Raw genomic sequence first — 21,080 nt, forward strand, 5'->3', positions numbered from 1 at the left:
AGCCTATATAAATAGTATCAAAAAACTATATCAAGCAACCCATGCTTTCCAAAAAAAGGAAGGCACACAGACAACAAGCTGTTTAACATAGAAATCCCTTGGTAGCACGTGAATACAGAACATGCCTACCTGTAATTCTGCTGTGAGTTGGTGTAGAGTCTCTTCTACAGGCAGCTCCTCTGTGGACACAAATGTATGTTCAGAAGCGTAGCGTGTGATGTCTAATGTTAGGGTGGAGTTGTCGTTTTGGACGGTTTAATGTATTTAGCCAATGACCCCCATTTGAAAATATCTCGTGCCACGCATGGGACTCCCAGAAAAGAGGATTTATGTAAATAAAAAGATAACATCATGTCTGTCTGCTCACTAAAAGTGTCTCTTTTGTGGACTGTGAACAGTTCAGAAACCTGCCTACCAGTGACATCATCGGCAGGTTTCAAACAAGACTGCAAACGTTTTATTTTATTTTGTATTAATGCAAAAACAATGGCTTCTATTTCAGCATGCTAACTTTCCAGGAAGAGACAGGCTGCAGTTTCTATTAGCTTTGGAGTCCCCATCGATGATGTCATTGGTACATTGGTTCACATGAGAGCCCACCAATGAGACTCAGAGTGAGTAGACAGAACTGGCGCCATCTTATAATGAGCATTAGTGATGACCAATTATATAAAGGTTGAACGTTGAAAGTGCTCCATTAAGGACCCCCGAACAAAAAAGGTGTATATTTTTAGAAGCTTATCCCAGGGAATATTATTGTAGAAAAGAAAAGTTTAGAAAAGCAAAGAAAAAAGAAGCATACAAGATAAAAAGAACAAATAGAGGCAATATAGTTTGGATACGTAACAAAATAAATGTTTGTCGTTAGAGCTCACCTAGGTCTAACGTGGACTGCTGCAGCTGTGGGATCTCCTTGGCCAGTGCAGTGTGGTACGTGTGCAGGCCTCTGTGTGCGGCCAGCAGGAGGCGACAGAGTCTTCTGTGCCACGTGTGAGCTCTCTGCAGGCAGCTCTCGCTGGGCACATAAAAACTGCCCTGCATGGAGAGAGAGAGAGACAGAGGAAAGTCACTGAGGATTTACTCAAGTAACTGTACTTAAGTACAACTTTGGGAACATAAAAGTTCCCCCGGGGAGAGAGAGACAGAGGAAATGCTCTATGTAGGTCAACAGCAGAAGTCACCTGTTCTCTGATTCTAGCATTTTATGGCTATTTATGTAAAAAAAAGAAATCAGTAGGCTTACTGCAAGAGTCCTCAACGGGGGGTCCGTGAACCCTAGGGAGTTATTATTATTTATTTATTTTTACCACTGGAAACCTAGCATTCCTATTCTTGGGGGGACCAAGGTGATTCGTCCTTCACCACTTGAATAATAATCCTGGGGGAACATTATCCCCACAAATTGGCAGATTGGCTACTTTTTGGTGAGTCCTCCAACTGCGCCTTGGTCTGCCAGTGGGACGTGATCCTTGGTCTGCCCCGGGGTCTCCTCCCAGCGGGACGTGATCCTTGGTCTGCCCCGGGGTCTCCTTCCAGTGGGACGTGATCCTTGGTCTGCCCCGGGGTCTCCTTCCAGTGGGACGTGATCCTTGGTCTGCCCCGGGGTCTCTAGCAGGCAACAGTGCAGCATTATCTCTCTCTCTGTTTCTGGCACAACAGCGCCCCTACTTGTACTCATAGTCACATAGACAGTCACATAGGTTAACGTCACATAGGTTAACACGGACATTGCTGTTCCTTGGAGTGGTTGCACCACTCAAAAATCAGACCTGTCCGAAGTGAGTGGTGCTGTACTGTACTGTACTGTACTGTACTGTACTGTACTGTACTGTACTGTACTGTACTGTACTGTACTGTACTGTACTGTACTGTACTGTACTGTACTGTACTGTACTGTACTGTACTGTACAAGCCCTCCTCCCTGGCCCGTGTGTGTCTGTTAGGCTGTGCAACAGTGACACTTGGTGGTGAACAAACGCTATTTTCATGCTTGGACAGACAGACCCAGGGACACACATAGCTGTCTATAGGAGTGGTTGCAACACTCAAAAAAATTCAAAAAATAGTAAAACATAAGAACAATATTTGCCTCTGAGATGTAATGGAGTAGAAGAAGTCTAAAGTACTGAAAAATGGAAATATTCAAGTCAAAATTGGACACAAGTACAGTACTTGAGTAAATGTACTTAGTTACTTCCCACCACTGCGACTCGTCCTTAAAAACGGACACGTAACACATGCTTGGATTTTTACGGCCTCCGCGGCGAGGGCTGTAGTGGCTTGTCTTCGACCTTGACCTTGAAAAGAGAGCTCGTCTACTCGCAGCCTCGCTAAAGTCCTGATAATTACCTGGAACATAAAAAAAAAGAAAGAAAGAAAAAGACGCTAGACACAAGTGGCTCCTATAAACAGCTTGTTGTCGAGCTGTAAAAACAGATCAATACTTGTACGCGGCGCTTTGAGGATGTAGCACTTCCTTGCTATGACCTTTAAAAAGGGTTCCAAGGGCAGGAAACAATCCTAATTGATATGGCTAATTGTCTAAAGTCAGGGGTCTTCAATGTGGGGTTTTTTTTGCTTGTTTTTTTAAGCCATGTATCCCTTAGCTGAGAGAAAGATGAAGCAGGGACCCCCACTTTATATTGTATAAAATTATGTGGCAGTTAAACTAGTTTTCATACATAGCTTCATAGACTTGTTTGACCGCACTACTGTACCATCAGTGGTGTGTAAATGCTATGCTTTTTAATGCTATGCGTATGACTGTGTGTAGTGTAGTGCTAGGGGGGACAGTTATTTCTGACCATTGTACCGCCAATCACCAAATCACCAAATTAATGGTGCTGGAGTCAGCCTATGGTATTTCAATGATGTGTACATTTTGTTGGTCAGTTGACCAAAAAAATCAGTTCTCAAAGTGGCGGTCCGGGGACCCCCAGCGGTCCTTGATGGGATGGTTCCCGGGCGTCCTGAGCAGAGCCATGTTAACCTTTTTGTGTAAAGCACATTGGATTGCCTTTTACGTTGAATTGCCTTGTTAATAAAAATGTGCTATACAAATACATTGCCATGCCTTGCCCTACATGCTGCAATACCAATACATACAGTAGAAATCATCCCATTGAAGGCTGTACTTCAGCAATTTGAAAATATCAGAAATACAATAGAAGTGCATCATAATGTGTCGACACGTTGTGAGAATGTAGATCTGCTAATTTCAAAAAATCTTTAAAAAAGTTTAAATATATATATGGAAACATTTTAACAACACAAATCTTGTGTGTCGGTCCCTGGCACATAATATTTTCAGATGCCCATGGCCAAATACATTTTGGGGACAACTTACGTAGATATCACTTTTTGAAATGTTTTGCTCCAGAATTTGACCACTGACTGTCCTATCCCTGTTCCACTAATCTGAGTTCCCAGAAGTTTTCGCTATCTCCCACCATTACTGTCCCACTGGCCCTCAGACCTGACACAGATACCGACAGAGTTCAGCCCTGGGCTGTCATGTTTTGGGCATAGCGCCAGTGGGGCTCAGAGATTTGAAAGGCATGTAAAAGGCCGGCCTGTGTATGTGGCGATGTACTGTAATTTGCCTCCAGCCAGTAAAGCTGTGGGCCCTATCATCATACCTGCATGTACTCTGTCATTGCAACGCTGCAGTACAGCAAAACCAGGAAGGGAACATCTGTATGTTTACTTTAATAATTTCTCTTTACCTTTATAGAGGGCCTGTCTGGCTTAGGCTCCGAGTCGAGGGCAAAAGAAAAATAGCTATTTTTTACTATGAACTAGTCATTATCCTACAGTTATCCCCCCCCTCTCTCTCTCTCTCTCTCTCTCTCTCTCTCTCTCTCTCTCTCTCTCTCTCTTTCTCTCTCTCTCTCTCTCTCCGCCTCTCTCTCTCTCTCTCTCTCTGACTATGCACAGGATGTGTCCCAGTTCTAAAAGACCGGCCGACAGGACTGATTCCACCTATTTTAAACCTCTCGTATAAAAGCACAACACTGCGTCACAGTCAGGATTTAAAGGGATCGCCGCCGCCAACTCAGATTGCTGCAGTGCATCATGGGACATGGGGTCATAGTGGGCCTGTATCTGCCACAGTGAGATGACTCTAACTGTATTATTATTACTCTAAAAAGAAAAAGAAAAAAAATGGGGTTCTAATAAAAATGTTTCAAGGACCCCCATAGCTCTGAGAGCGTACAAGGGTTCATTTGGTTCCAGGTGTGTACGTTCTCAGAGTTTCTCTTTTAGAACGGTCCCCTCAATGAACCCTGAGGGTCCTTGAGAACCACTGTTATGAAAGCCTAGAGAGACAGGCCAGACTGAAGAAGACATGCAGAAAAAAACAGCGAGTCACTCGCCTACACCTGTCTGCTGTTTTCTTTTCTTTTCCTGAAAATAGCATCCATTCAAACTGTTCTCCTTTCATAAAACACACAAGACATATCTGTGTGTGTGTGTGTGTGTGTGTGTGTGTGTGTGTGTGTGTGTGTGTGTGTGTGTGCGTGCGTGCCTGTCTGTCTGTCTGTCTGTCTGTCTGTCTGTCTGTCTGTCTGTCTGTCTGTCTGTCTGTCTGTCTGTCTGTCTGTCTGTCTGTCCGTCACTCAAAATGTGACCCTAGCATAACTCACGGAATCTCTGTCTGTCTGTATGTCACACAATATTTGTGTCTCTGGCATAACTTGTGAGAAGAGACTCGAAGTAGAGTCGCTGCTCCTTCGCTTTGGAAAGGAGACAGCGGGCATCTAGCAGGGATACCTCCCAAGTGTCTCCCTAGCTAGGGAGGTCCCCCACTGACTGCATGGCCCCGTCCGTGGCAGACCAAGGACCAGATGGTCCTTCCTCGGGAAGGAAAGGGAAGTCTGGAGCACTCTGCTGGAACTGTTGCCCCCGCAACGCGACTGTAGATCATTTGACTAAACGATTATGTTTGTCCGCGTAGAGCCGCCGTACTTCGGTGGGCGTTACAGGTACCGGTGTTTTGAGTGACAGGTTCATGCATGTCATGGGCCAGTTATAATGATACCCCCGGGGTGTGAAGGACGCAATAAACCAGCAGTCTGATAAACCCGTCTTATTCTTTTCCTCCTACGCTACATCAGGACAGTCTCAAAACTCGCCATGTGTGTCCCATATATGACTCAGAACTAAACAATCACAAATATCTGTATTTTTTGGCCTGAGAAAGAGCAACCTAGTGAAGTCTAATAAGTTATTGAACTATAACTAACAGCGTGGCCTCCCTGTCAAATCTACAGTTATTGAAATGGAAATAGTGATATTTCATAATTCACCAATAACAACAAAAGTGCTTCACAATAATAATGATGGTGCAACTTGGAAGTCGTTGGAAAGAAAATATATTATATATTTCAACGAGTTTCACTTTCACGTCAACTTCACCTGGCATGTCAGGTTTTCCTGGTTGGAGGTGCTTCCATTTGTCGTGACTAATGCACATAGTGACGCTATGATTGGTCGACTTTTGAAGGGACATACATACACACTGTACATACAGTTCTAGCTCAGTGGCCTTGTTGTTAAAGCGTCCGCCCTGAGATTGGGAGGTCGGGTCACGCTGGGTGTTTTATTTGTGGTGTATTTATGTATTGTATTGCCTTGTCTTTAATGTGTGCATTGACCCCGAGCAGAACGATTTATCCCTTGAGGGATACAAAAATAAAATAAATACATCCAATTTATACCAAAGACTATAAAAATGGGAACTCAGCATCAAGGGTAGGACAGGGGGTTCCTGCGACATACTATAGCGTCATGCCCAGGGGGTGTACTTGTACATCAATCCGCCACACGCTACAGAAACAGGAGATACAATAGACTCCTGCCCTATGGGCTACATGGATCGAGGGGAACCATTGGTTTCCATGTTTATTTACTTACTTACACACATACAATATGTATGTACAGTAGACATATTGTACAGACAACCTCTGTTATAGTTAGAGACAGTGGGGGCGTGCAAACCCAAACACATCCTGGACTTTGAAAGTACAAGTCGAGCAGAATAAAGACTGTGGCACATTGCATCCCACCTTCTCTGTGAGAGGCTATATAGCTAGTGCTGAAATTCAGCTGATATCACTGGAAAGCGCAGCGTGCTATTTTGCAACAACAACACAAATAGGGCTTATAAGGAAATGCCATGGTGTTAAAGGGAAAGTGCTGATAAACGTACTTTAGCCGCAGGTAAAAAAAAAAGGAAAACGAAGAAAAACTAAAGGCTCTGAATAAATACAGTTATAAGAGAGCCCACAGATGGCTTGTGTATACAGGTTTCACCTGCAGCTATGTGTTACGTGGCGGAATCAGAGGAGAACTCATTACTGTGATCAAACGGCGCTCTCCCGCGTGGCTAAACGCAGCTCTTATTAAAGTGCCCGGTCGGGGGTGCAGCGTTAAAAATAAAAAAACGAAACCTCAGAGCGGGTGTAGGGGGAGGGGCGGTCAGGGGGTGCAAACCCGGGCTCTCGTTAAGATTTACAGCGTTCTGTCTGTGACGCGCCGCGCCTGCACGGGGACAGAGGCAGAGAGATACACGTGATGGACATGAGAGAGAGAGAGAGAGAGTGGCGGGGAAGGAAGGAAGGAAGGGAGGGAGGAGGGAGGGAGGAGGGAGGCGTGGAACTAGCCCAACCAACCAGCATGTTTACAACCCGTCACCAGCGTGCCATAGCCTGCGGGAAACAACGTGAGAGACAGACGGCCAGAAGGAAGTGGGGATGAGAGACGCACATCGTAATAATGGCTGGCCCCCGTTGGCCGGTGCACAGTGCACTGCAGCCATTATGGTGAGTGTGGCACCTCTGGGTATACGTGGCCACGTTTGGTGCTGACCTGAGGTCAGCCTGCATGTGACCAATAAGGCGTTCACTGCATGGAGAAGAAATAGGAGCACCTGGGGAAGGCAAAACTGACTGAAGCTTATTATGAATAAACTATGTTTTTAAATGATCGCGAGACTTTGTCAAGACAATAGGTTCAGGGGAATAAGAGAAGACATAATATCACACGCTTATTTTTGGTTACATAATGTTATTGAAATATCAAAAAGCGCACGTTACCAGAACAGCCCATATACTGGACAGTCAGAAACGTACTCTGTGTTCTTTAGATACCTCAATAGAGTGGTATGAATATGCACATAAAAAAACCAACGTGTGATATGTCTTCTTTTATTGTGCTTAATGGATAATTTGACCAGAAAGAAGGGCCAGAAATAGTGTTTATTATGTATGAATAAACACACACCTCGCATTCATTGACTTCAGTGCATTACAAACGACCGTTTGGTTCCGGTTTGCCTCCCTCCAGCGCAATTAATCTACCAGCTGGAGTTGTCAGACCTCGACAGTGACGTGTACTGTGCGTGTCCTTTGCTTTATTACATAGCTTTGTAACGCTGTGTGTCGGCCTCCCAAATGAGCTCCAGAACGTGACAATAAAACCAGGTGTCGGGCGAGAAAGAGACGTGAGACGACCAGGCCGCCATAACGGATGAGGAGTCGGATGTTTAGACCGGTGGTTCTCAGAGTGGGTGCTGTGGCACCCTGGGGTGCCGTGACGCAAGTCCAGGAGTGTCGCAGAACATACCGGTCTATCACTTCAGTTTAACTACTTTCAGACTTAGTAAAATGGACGTGAGTTGCACTGTTCTTGCTGTGTTCTTTAAAAACAATAAACAAAGTCTCTTTAACCAAAAATAGCAGATCTTAACTATATGGTATCATTTCCAAACATAAAGTTTATTAACCCATTTTGGGCGGGAACCCCTTTTGGTGTTTTAAGCATTATGTTATGCTTTACCCGAGTGCCGCGCTATGAACTTGAAGGTCTGCTATTTTTGAAAAATCGTGAAATGTGCCTCAAATCTTTGAATATATATTCTTTCAGAGCGATTTTTTTTAACTCAAATCTTTGCTTCTGAGGGGGTCCCTGGAACAACATATTTTCAGATGGGGGTCGGCGGCCAATTACATAATAATTTGTGGGGTATGAAATATTGAGAACCACCCATTTAGGTCAGGCCTAAATGGGTAAAAAAATTAATTATAAACTCAAGATTCCACCACAGCGAAATGAAGGATGACTGGCAAAAGGTAATTATCATATCGTTATCGTATGAAGCCACATTCATGCCTTGGTGACAGCCCTATAGGAATGAGTGACTGTTACCTCGGAGATGACTGGCTTGCAGTAGCCGGCGCCGAACATAAGGTTCTCTACAGACATGGCAGATGGCTCGCTCCCTGCGCCGTCTGGAGAGCCCTTCCCCAGCCACGACGAGCCCTTCCCAGTGCGTGCAAAGCTGCAAAGGTTGGAAGAACAGAAAGAGGATCATATACAGAGAAAGAAACAAGCGCCATAAAGTGAGAAGAAGAGGTGTACAGTGGTGGGAAAAGAAAGTACTCAATTGTTTTACTTAAGTAGAAGTATACCAATACTGCAATTTAGAACTACTCGTAAAAGTACGGAATTGTAAATGTACTTGAGCAAAAGTATGAAAGTATTGGCATCAAAATGTACCTAAAGTGCTAAAAGTAAAAGTGCTCATATTGCAGAATGTCCCACTTCACAATTTCAAAATGTGTACAAAGTCTATTGAAAATAGCAGATCTACAAGCTCACAATGCGTCGCAACGCGATGCATTGTGAGCTTGTAGATCGGCTATTTTCAAATGGGCAAAATGTATAGGGTTGAAGTGGTTAATGTATGTTTTCTAATCAAAATTAAAATCGCCAAAAAGTTTTCAAATAATTGTAGTGGAGTAAAAGTACAAATTTGGCTCCGAGATGTAGTGGAGTAGAAGGAAAAAAGTACTGGAAATTGGAAATACTCAAGTAAAGTACAAATACCTCAAAATTGTACTGTAAAAGTAAATGTACTTAGTTACTTTCCACCACTGGAGAGGTACAGTACAGAAACAGACTGGCACACCAATACCGTGGTATAGATGCTGTACAGTGGTGGAGAAAAACTGGATTTGTTACCACAATGTAGACGTACTCTGTTAAAAGTAAAAGGCCTGTAATTCAAATGTTAAAGGTATATTCAGTGATTTCACTTAATTCAAATATCTGCCTTTTGTGCCCCCCCCCCCCCCACACACACACACACACACACACTGCATCTTGTTCCCGGGCAGACTGGGGGTTTTTCCAAATCACCCAAATCACTTATTGGCAAAGTAAAAGTACTTACTAATACTATGCATATGATTTCACAAATGTTTTAAAAATGTGTCAAATAGCCAAACTACAACGCATCGAGATGTGGACGCATTGAGAGCTTGTACATCTGCTATTTTCAAATAGCAGTAGTAGTATAACATAATATGGTTAATATAATGTTTTCTGATGATAATAGAAATCTGCAAAGTAAAGTAACTAAACTAAATATTTGTAGTTGAATAAGAGGAGGTAATGGACTAGAACAATTGAAACATGGAAATACTCAAGTAAGCTACCTTAAATTGTACTGAAGTACAGCACTTGAGAGTGAATGCACTTATAGTTACTTTGCACCACCATATATGCCACTGACACTGTCTAACACAATCAATCAAGCCCAGCTGTAATCTTCATAGTGAATGACCAAGCATTTACTTTATGGTATTCCTGCCAGGTGGATTCATCAGATAATTGTTTGGCACTCTGTATTGTTCAAGCAGCAGGCAGAACACACTCTCAATTCAAGCTGCCAATTCCAATAGCAAGAAGCTGCCAAGCGCTTGCAGCAGACATTGTAAAATGTTTGGTGCAATGCAAAGGTCATTCATGGTCCACAGGGATTGCTGGATTTCTATCCCAGTTGGTTGGTCAAAGTGGGTTTAAAATCAGTTTGACCACTTTAATGTTATCGCAAATCTTCTCTCATGAGGTCCCGGGCCAAAAAAATAATACATCGACAATATCGACAAGCTCAAATATTGTAATTTTGTATTTTGAATCCTGAAAAGTAACAGTTTTGGACATATGAGTCCAAAAGAGTACGGTATACAGGAGTGGCAGACAGCCACTTATGGTAAAGCACAGATTGATTTGATAAGTGTATATAAGTGTATATTCCCTTGAGAAGAAGTTGCTAATGCTTTAATGCTAAACACAATTCTACAGTGAATGACTTCTTAACCACGCAATGATGTTTAGCCAATACTGACTCAATTATTCAGTCAAGTTCAATAATGTTTTAATGACTATGGGAGTGGTAGTATTAAAACATAAAATGACTGCACTTGTTCACTGTTCACTGTATTGCCACTAATGCAGCCACTTTACTGTGTGTGTGTGTGTGTGTGTGTGTGTGTGTGTGTGTGCGCGTGTGCGTGTGCGTGTGCGTGTGTGTGTGTGTGTGTGTGTGTGTGTGTGTGTGTGTGTGTGTGTGTGAGACCGGGCTATGTTATTACTGTATAGTCATTTACATTACAGGTATGCATAGATCATAGTCTCACAAATCTATGGTTGTGCAAAATCCATTTTATTTCAGTTCTATTTATTGATTTGTCTTTGTTGCAATATATGCTATTTGTAGTTTTGTACTGCTTCTGTTAACCTTGCTATTACATTTTATTCATAATTACTATGTATTGTGGTATTGATATTGATTTAAATGCATGTGATCAATGTCACACTGTTCCTGAAGAAGATCCCAGTGATCTTAATAAACCAGTGGAGCTGAGTTATTCCATACCAGTGTTGTGGACTCCATATTTCATTATCTTGTACCAGTGTTGATTTTGTCGACTAAAACCATGGTAATGGTATCAAACGGGGGTCCGTGTACCCTAATGCATGTCAAACAGGGGTTCCTTGCAAATTAGAAAAACATTGAGAATCATGCACGGCTAGGCTAGGGTCTACCTCATTAGCGGCTGGTGTAAGGCAGTCAGTGAGGCATGGATGGAGACGGAGATCACAGACAGGTGGAAGTAGTCGAACATCACGGGGACGTGGTGATGGAGACCTCTCCGCGGGTGGATGTGGAGGCCCAGGGTTCGACTGCTGATCAGGGGTACGGTCGCAATCTCCGCCAGCCTGGGTAATGTATAGGAGAGAGTGAGAGATCTCCGCCAGCCTGGGTGATGTATAGGGTCCACCAAAATCTCCCGGAGGGGGCGTTAACATATGTGTCACGTGGTAGCGGCCGCCATGTTGGCAGGCATTTCTCGTTTGTTTACAGTCAGCGACCATCCGTGTGCGTTCTAATTTTTAAACACCAGAGGGAGTTCAACGAGCTCGTTCCTGGCGACAACACAGTGAGCCAACACCAGGAAGGAAAGAAAAAACGTCGGCCTCGACATACCTTACAAGGACAAGCATTAAATGTAGTCGCATTAGTGGTGGTAGAAGATCGAATCCTCTGTTCAGTCAGTGTGTTCATAGGGGTCGAGACCGTCAATATCCTTGCTTTTGTTGAGGTAACGCTCCTTTTCCTCAAAGTTAAGCTTGTCCTTGTAAGCAAGGTATGTCGAGGCCGACGTTTTTTCTTTCCATCCTGGTGTTGGCTCACTGTGTTGTCGCCAGGAACGAGCTCGTTGAACTCCCTCTGGTGTTTAAAAATTAGAACGCACACGGATGGTCGCTGACTGTAAACAAACGAGAAATGCCTGCCAACATGGCGGCTGCTACCACGTGACACATATGTTAACGCCCCCTCCGGGAGATTTTGGTGAACCCTATAGGAGAGAGTGAAAGATCTCCGCCAGCCTGGGTAATGTATAGGAGAGAGTGAGAGATCTCCGCCAGCCTGGGTAATGTATAGGAGAGAGTGAGAGATCTCCGCCAGCCTGGGTAATGTATAGGAGAGAGTGAGAGATCTCCGCCAGCCTGGGTAATGTATAGGAGAGAGTGAGAGATCTCCGCCAGCCTGGGTGATGTATAGGAGAGAGTGAGAGATCTCCGCCAGCCTGGGTAATGTATAGGAGAGAGTGAGAGATCTCCGCCAGCCTGGGTAATGTATAGGAGAGAGTGAGAGATCTCCGCCAGCCTGGGTGATGTATAGGAGAGAGTGAGAGATCTCCGCCAGCCTGGGTAATGTATAGGAGAGAGTGAGAGATCGGGGTGACGGCAAAACTATATCGTCCCATAAATCTATTGTAATGGTTAACTAAACAGGACAGGCTAAAAAAAAACAAACAAGGTAAGCTTCTGTACACAAGCCAAAAACAAACAGATCTGTCAATGTGATAATTTACTTGCGATTATTATCTACAAGCTCACCACGCGTTGTTGTTGTGAGCTTGTAGATCTGTTTTTTTGCTAGTTTCTTTTTTTTTGTCTGTGGGTTTTACAAATGAATAAAAATATTAACAAGAGCCTGTGACTAAATTATAACTACATTGGGAACACACATACTTTTTTTTTTAATTTCCTGAAAAGTAACGGTTTCGGACAAATGAGGTTTCCACTCGACAGCGACGATTTGGAACTGCACGGCAGTGTAGGAGTGATGCTGACTAGAATATGCATCTCTGTCTCTGTCTCTGTCTCTGTCTCTGTCTCTGTCTCTGTCTCTGTCTCTCTCCCTCTCTCTCTCTCTCTGTCTCTGTCTCTGTCTCTCTCCCTCTCTCTCTCTCTCTCTCTCTCTCTCTCTCTCTCTCTCTCTCTCTCTCTCTCTCTCTCTCTTCTCTCTCTCTCTCTCTCTCTCTCTCTCTCTCTGTCTCTCTCTGTCTCTTTCTCTCTCCCTCCCTCTCTCTCTCTCTCTCTCTCTCTCTCTCTCTCTCTCTCTCTCTCTCTCTCTCTCACACATGCACAGATACAGTGACATGTGTGCGTGCACAAACAGACATTTTAAACTCCATGAAACGAGGCCAAAACAAACTCACTGCTGCTCATTGTCGGTGAAATGCAGGTCAAGCTTCAGCTGAAAGTCCACCTCGCTCATGGCCTCCTCGACCTGTATGAAAACAACAACAACGCAGAATTACAATTTACGATCGAGGAGTTTAGCAGACCCTCTAATCCGGACTGGAGCAATTTAGGAGCTGTGAGACTTGTGAACCTGCTGTCAACAAACGGCAGGGTAAATGCAGTGGTGGAAAAAGTACTCAATTGTTTTACTTAAGTAAAAGTACCAATACTGCAATTTAGAACTACTCCGTTACAAGTAAAAGTACGGAATTGAAAACGTACTTGAGTAAAAGTACAAAAGTATCAAAATGTACTTAAAGTACTAAAAGTAAAAGTACTCAAACTGCAGAATGTCCCGCTTCACAACCCCCCCCCCCCCCCCCAAACCCTGCTCATGATCTCTGAGCAGACATACTCACATACAAGAGCAGCTTATACCGTTTCCTAAATGGTAAAGGGTGCATTTACTGTATATATAGCACTTTTATCCAAAGTGCTTTACACAGATTATGCATTCCATTCACCCATTCACACACACACACACACACACACACACACACACACACACACACACACACACACACACACACACACACACACACACACACACACACACACACACACACACACACACACACACACACACACACACACACACACACGGCTGTCAGCCAGAGCAGTCACAACACAAAAAAAATGCGTTTGCGCCTGTCACAGACATTCATGCTCAGTGCAGTTACTGCCGGCCGTTCATCGGGCCGCCTCAGCATCACGTCCACGATGGTGGAGGAAACCATGCAAGGCACCAACCAGCACATCGGGAGCAATTAGTGGGTTCAGCGTCTTGCTCAAAGATATGCTTTATCGAGTAGAGCTATACACATGTGACACACACACACACACACACACACACACACACACACACACACACACACACACACACACACACACACACACACACACACACACACACACACACACACACACACACACACACACACAGCTAGGAAACAGAGGTCTATTTTTATCTGTCCAATCTGTAGGCTGAGAGGAGTCTGATAACCTCTGGAAGGTTAATGACAAGGAGCCCTGGGGACGAACGGCATGACGGCTGAAATCAGATATGCCTGACATTTAATGAAATTGTCTAAAGCAGCCGTTCCCATCACAACCTTTTCTCCAAAATCTCGGAAAAGCACTCGCAAGCGTTCGTGACGTGAACCCACCCATCCGACGGCTGCCGCGTCGAATGCTCAGATGGGTGGGCCGCGAGCATTTCTCAGAGCATGTTTTTAATGCTCTGGGAGTTTATTTTAACCCATTAAAACCAGGAAAGCATCTGTGTCATTTTAGATTTGAGCAAAAAAAAAGCATCTTACGAACTGTGAGATTAGACTTTGTGAGCCTGCTGTCAACAAACGGCAGGGTAAATGGTCGTATAAGCAGAATGCAAAAGTAGAGAACAGAACACAGAACTGAGGAAGATGTTAACACAGAGCTATGAATGTTTTTTATATATTGTTGCTGTCGGGCAGAAACCTCTTATCGCCATACTCGAACTTGCGTTTTTTCGTAAATTAACACTGGAACATCCAGACCCCCAGGAACGCACCCAGGGGGGGTCGACCCGGTTCCGTCGAGCCCCTTCCCGGGTCCGAAATTATCGAGAAATGACAGAGTTACCATGTTGCAGCTTTCCGTGCTCGGACATACAGACACAGGAACATACATACAGTACACACATTGCTACGTAATGGTAGTGGTTAGGCACCGCTCAAAAAAATAATCTTGAAAATGTTGAACAGAAATGTGAACAGAAATCTTCTCTTCTCGGGGTCCCTTGGCACAAAACCTATTCAGGTTGCACGGTCCGCAGCCGGAAATATAAATGTGGGGGCCAAGAGTGTGGATCCACGTCATCTGACAACGCACGCTCTGAACTCACAGCGTGGGCATTGGTGACATTTTGCCACATAGCGACAGACATTATTCCAGAGAATGTGATGTCAAAGCGTGAGTAATAGCTGTGAGACGGACGCTTACTCTATAGCCCTCAAACCTGTGGAATGTTTCTGTCGCCATCGATCAATTTTCTCTCTAGTCATGGAAAGTAACTAAGAACATGTAAGATTAAGGCATACAGTACTTTACTTGAGTATTTCTTTATTTGTCTTTCTTTCTTTTGATACTTACTACTGACTGGAGTTGTTTGAAAGCTTTAAGTTGAATTACTAGTTACTTTGTATATTTTGATTGTTATTCCAAAACATACATTAACACTCCGAACACCCGGGGTTATTTAATCCATTAAATCATAGCGCCCAGCGATTTATAGCAGCGGTGCACATTTAGCGACGGACCGGATGTTATCCCGGATGTGGCTGAAGTAGCTTGATGTAGCCAAAACACTCTCGAGACGATCGACAACAACAGGTATGATTAATTCTAACGGGACACATAATCTTTTCTTAGAATTTGACGGAATGATTTTAGATCAAGAGTTATTGACGTTTTAAGATTTTAGATCTCGTCGGCTAAAATGGGGGGGGACATTTTTGATGACGTCCCACCGGAAAATAACATTGAGTGTTGCGCAACAGACACTCCCAGCCTGTGGAGCGATGCGATCGGTTTTGATATCAATAATCTCCGTCCTTTTGATCAATCTCCGACCTGAGCGCTGGGCGTTACTAATTGAAAGGGCGGAGAACTCCGTCCTGTGCGCTCAGGGTGTTAACCCATTTTGGGCGGGAACCCCTTTTGGTGTTTTAAACATTATGTTATAATTTAGCTATTGAAAAATAGCAGATCTACAAGCTCATAGCGCGCCACCGAGTGGCGCGCTATGAACTTGTAGGTCTGCAATTTTTGAAAAATCGTTAAAATGTGCCTCAAATCTTTCCGAAAATTGTCATGATTTAGAAAACTTTAATTTTTTAATTTCGACGTCAGGCCACTTACCCGCCATATTTTGTCAGCAATTCAAAAACAGCCAATCTAAGCAACCAAACAACAGGCCTTTCGCTATAATAAGAGGAGTCCTTTTACATTGTTGTTCTGCTACTCTTTACTTGATCAATGTGGTGAGCGTGGGCCGGCGGCACCCGGGGTGGAGTGAGAATATAGAGCCAGTGGATTGGAGGGGGTCACGCTGGGCCACGGTGGGACCACTGCACTGAACACACTTCATCAATAAGCTGCCTGGCGTGTTTACAGGACCCATCCGTCAGTCTGGAGCTGTATACGTGCAAATCACCTCCCTCTACTCATTAATGGGTCAACCCATTAAGACCCATTAAAGGCCCACATAATGTATGTTGTTGCTACCGTATATCAGTGGTGCTCAAACCTTTCCACGTCAAAGACCCCCCCCCAAACTTGAATTCGGCCACGGAACCCCATCTCAAAATATGTGACAAAAGTTGACTGAGGGACTGCCATTGGATTTTTATTAGAAATTTTGTTTGCGTTCAGGGAATCATAGCTTCAAATTGACATATTGGTTGTTCAGTTTGACCCACCAGTTTTGGAGATATGGCTTATAGAGTAATGTCTTGCACAAAACAGCGAGTTGAGAAAACAGGCTTGAAAGGTTCACTTCTGTGGTCTCTAACATTGTTTAAGCATTTATTTCATATTTACATGTCGATTCCAGCTCTGACACTTATTTCAGACATGCTCTAGTATGTGAAGAGTCTGTCTGTGCTATTAACACCCCAATCGCCCAGGACAAAGTTTTACCCAAAAGACGAAGTTTATTGATATGAAAACCGATCGCATCGCTCCACAGCTTAGGAGCGCCTGTTGATGTTGAGAACTTGTAGATCTGCTATTTTCATTACTTTCGAATGATTTTGAAAGTGCAAGTGGTCAAGTGCCGTCTGTGGAGTTTTATCAATGTTGAAACCAATGAAAAGTATAAAAAAAAACGCTTGTGAATAAATATGAACACATTATACGCCATTGCCGGCAATTAATAAATACTACGCTTAGCGCAATTGCCGGAGATCCTCGGCAATTGGTCTTTTATAGTGATTTTGATTGGTCAAGTCTTAATGCTACTGACGTTAGCATCAGGCTGCTAGCTGGTGTTGTCAATGACACTGGAGTGCACCATCTTGAATTGTGCACTCACTCATGCCCGTTCTATCTGTTTCTTTCAATCGCCTTTATCTCCAATTCCTTGTCCCTGATGGTCAAAACAAGCTTTAGTCCTTTCTGATCATCCAGTGGGAGACCAGAAGTGATATGCGACAACACACACACACACACACACACACACACACACACACACACACACACACACACACACACACACACACACAGCATAACATCCGGTCGCAGATTTTTGGCTCTTCAAAATAAGGGTTGAATGGGGGAAAACGCTTGCGTGAATTATATCAAAGTTATTAATAAATCCTGGCGGCCAAACGGTTTTAACATTGGATCAACTGGAACACAAGGTTTTGGACATGTCCGAACTCTCAGCACGTGTGGCCTCTCTCACCTTCTCCCCGTCCAGCAGCAGATGGACTTTGAAGTTCATGCAGTCGTTGACCGTAATCTCCTCATTCCTGTACAGGATCTGAAATATCCGGCTGAACACCGTGCCGTCGTAGACCCCCGGCGAGCTGAAGCTGCACTCGTCTAGAAGTGGGACAGAGAGCAGAAAGAACCTTTAACCATTAAGCCCTGAGGCCTACTGTATATCATCGTTGCTAAAACCTTTTCATGTCAAGGATTATAATAAAAAATAATAAAAGAAAATAGAATGTACTAGACTATTGGACCTAATACAGATGCACATGAAATCGTTTTCTTTTTCTTCTTCTTTTTTTATCATGCACCTTATGTTTGTTATATTTTTATTTGCCTGTACCTTCCTGCAATTTGACTTGTTCTTTGTTCCTTTCTTCTCTATTCTTCCTTTATCAATTTATATTCAAAGTCTGTAACTGCAAAGGCTGCATGAAAAAGTAATTGTGTGATGTGACAATAACGTTGATATTGATTCTGAAAGCTAAAAACTAACCTTTATCCTAAATAGATAAAGGAACAAATTATTTGCACTCTCTCTAAATAGATTAGATTTGAAAGACCAGAGTAGCACAGTACGTGCAAATATTCAATTGTTAAACATTGCACAACCAATTTATCAGTTTACACAACAAAAGGATAAAACAATAGGATATAATAACACATTTCAAAGGAAACACAAGGATACAAATAAAGCTATCACTTAGCTTGGACTTATGGCGATAAAAAAAGGCTTCTAAATCCTAATAGTTTTCTGAAAAACCCATGTTTCTCTATGTCAGTTGTGCTCAACCTTTTTAATGTCCCCCAGAATTATCTGTATTGGGCCATCTCAAAATATGTTGTTCCAGGGACCCCCCAGAAGCAAATATTTTAGTTAAAAACGTTCGCTCTGAAATGTATTCAAAGATTTGCACCACATTTTCGCAACTTTTCAAAAATAGCAGACCTACAAGCTCGTAGATCTTGTAGATCTGCTATTTTTCAATAGCTAAAGTATAACGCAACACTTAAAACACCAAAAGGGTTTCCCGCCCAAAATGGGTTAAAACAAGAGGACGAAACAAAAATGTATCAGTACAGTGTGGTCCATTATTTACTTTTGTAACTGTTAACTTGACCTTGATCATGATCTTGACAGATTTGACCAAAAAGTAGCATCTCTTCGGGGCAGCCTAAACTGATTCATCAACATCTTTTTTGGCCTTGACACTGGCTACGTTTACATGAAGGGTGATCATTCCGAATAAATACTTCCGAATAAAATACATCCGATGTAATGTTTTTTGCCGCGAGTTTACATGGGAAATGGTCATTCCGAATGAGTGTTTATATGGAGAAGTGATAAAAGACATGATACATGTTAATTCACGTGAAACTACGCCATCTGTTGGACACATAAAATATAGGCAGTTCATTCATTGTGACTTTCAGACGAAAGACGACACTTTGAAATCCCATCATTTCATTCCGCAGTAGTTTTGACTGAGGCTGCTGCTTGGATAGGGACGGACATATTATGTTTACCGTCTTTTTTTCCCCACCTGCTGCGGCTCCCCTTCTCCGCTGGGAAGGTGATCATCTCGTTTTTATGTGTAGCCTACTTTATTATCTACAGCACGGCCAGGGCACGCAACACACTGATTATTATTGTATCGGGTCGCTCGTTATTTTTGAGAGAGAGAGAGTGTGAGAGAGAGACCGTTGAACACACACACACACACACACACACACACACACACAAAATGCACGAAATAACGCGCTCTATGTGCAAACTCCTCGGCGCGCCTTGGATATGAGGCTTATGAGCGCCTTGGAGTTGGAGCGCAATGGAAATGAGCATGATCAGAAAGACCAGAATGAATTTACATCCGAAGCAGTGTATACATGAGTCCAATTTTCTTTCAATCGCATTGAACATCGGAGTAATCCGGCCAGTGACATCGGAATGGTTTTTAGATCGCATCGAGCGTTTTCATTCGGATGTAAGTTTTTGTAGGTGTTTACATAACAACGTTTAATAGGATTGAACTTCTATTCGGAATGAAAAGGGGATTTAACTGCTCATGTAAACGTAGCCATTCACTGCAAACTCGGGGCATCAATTCCATCCAATCAGGAGAGATGAACCCATTAAATCAGCTCCAATTCTTTATGAATTTCCATGAATTCAAGGATTTGTGGAGTGAGTATAGCCGTTACAGTACAAAAAAAAACAGTACCGTTAAGTACAAAATCCCAGTACTCATGGAATGAAGCTAAACGAAATCTCACGATTGAAAAATGTCAGATTTGTGAAACAGCAGACAGGCTCGCACTCTGTTTCCCAAACGATTAGCACGGTACATAGAATAATTTCGTGAAATTGCAGTTTGAGACTTTTAACCTTTGCCTTCATGAAATATTCTTGGGGTTTTATGGAACAAGCTTCTGGAACGTGTATTCAATTGCAAGTGTGACCAATTCAAATAATCTCATGTAGCAAAATAACTAAGAGACAAAATGTGCCTGTTGACAGTTCTTCTATAGGCAACCTTTGATGCTGGACATGCTTCCATAGAAGAGGGGCTTCCATAGAAGACAGAAATAGCCTACTGTGGAATCCACTTTAATCCATGTAGTTCTAAAACGTGGTGTCCATGGTGGGGGTGTGGTTCCCCAGCAAAAGTATAGTTACCGTACAATCATTTTTAACTTAATCCATTTACTTTTTGTCTATTATAAATACATAGCAGGTCTACAAGGTCACAGTGTGTCACTTCGTGCCAAGCTTGTAGGCTACACATCTGCACATTTTTGTGAAAAGTTCTGGGAAAAGTAATCAAAAATGTTTAGAACATTTTGAATAAGCTTGAATTTGTTTAACATAAATCTTCACTTCTGGGTGTTCCCTGGCACAAACTCTTTTCAGATGGGGGAGGTCCTTGCATGCATGGCATGAAACGGTTTGAGAAGCACTGCCATGATAGAGGACATGCTGGCTTCTGTGTGGAATCACAAATAGCCCGAAGTCAGTCGTGTGGGGAATGCAGAGAGAACTTTAACCCATTTAGACCTGACTTCGAAATTAATTAAAAATATTTTTTTCTGAAAAACCTCATGTTTCTATATCAGTGGTTCTCAATATTTCATGTCGAGGACGCCCAAAATTATATGTATTTGGCCGACCCCCATGTGAAAATATGTTGTTGGACGTAAAGATTTGAGTTAAAAACGTTCGCTCTGAAAAAATATATATTAAAATATTTGTGCCACATTTTCACGATTAAAAAAAAATAGCTAAAGTAGAACGGAATGCTTAAAACACCAAAAGGGTTTCCCGTCCAAAAGGACTTAATCCATGATGAGTGCTTCTTCTTTCCAGCAGTGCTCTACCATTTAGTGCACGTCCCGCTGGCCCTGTCGCTGTCGCCCACCACTGAGGAGAGCATTTTCACAGCGAAAGTGACACAATCTCCTGGCCCTGCTGTGACACCGCGAGAGGCCTTTGAGTGTGCTCTTTCCCCCCCGCGCGCTCTCTTGTTCCTCATCGCCCTCTGCTTCTTCTCCACAGGTTGCAGCTGATAACAGAGGCAGACAGACAGCCCACTGCCAGCAGTGTGAGCTATTGAGCTACGCGAGCTTAATGGCGGCGCCCGCTGACACGTGTTTGAAAGATGCGC

General features: G+C 43.2%; 1 protein-coding gene across 1 annotated transcript in view; it reads right to left on the reverse strand.

Moving 5' to 3' along the window:
- The window catches only part of fam135b (family with sequence similarity 135 member B), a gene marked incomplete at both ends in the record, with an annotated part of 61,745 nt that overhangs the window by 20,134 nt on the left and 20,531 nt on the right, over positions 1-21,080 (reverse strand). The window contains 6 exons of the mRNA XM_083772601.1: positions 130-179; positions 876-1,035; positions 8,209-8,341; positions 10,894-11,067; positions 12,858-12,928; positions 17,390-17,529. Of these exons, the coding sequence (XP_083628727.1) occupies positions 130-179; positions 876-1,035; positions 8,209-8,341; positions 10,894-11,067; positions 12,858-12,928; positions 17,390-17,529 (728 nt within the window). The remainder of the gene's footprint in view (positions 1-129; positions 180-875; positions 1,036-8,208; positions 8,342-10,893; positions 11,068-12,857; positions 12,929-17,389; positions 17,530-21,080) is intronic.

This window comes from Protomyctophum parallelum (assembly GCF_964188405.1).
Source record: "Protomyctophum parallelum genome assembly, chromosome: 1".
Lineage (NCBI taxonomy): Eukaryota > Metazoa > Chordata > Actinopteri > Myctophiformes > Myctophidae > Protomyctophum > Protomyctophum parallelum.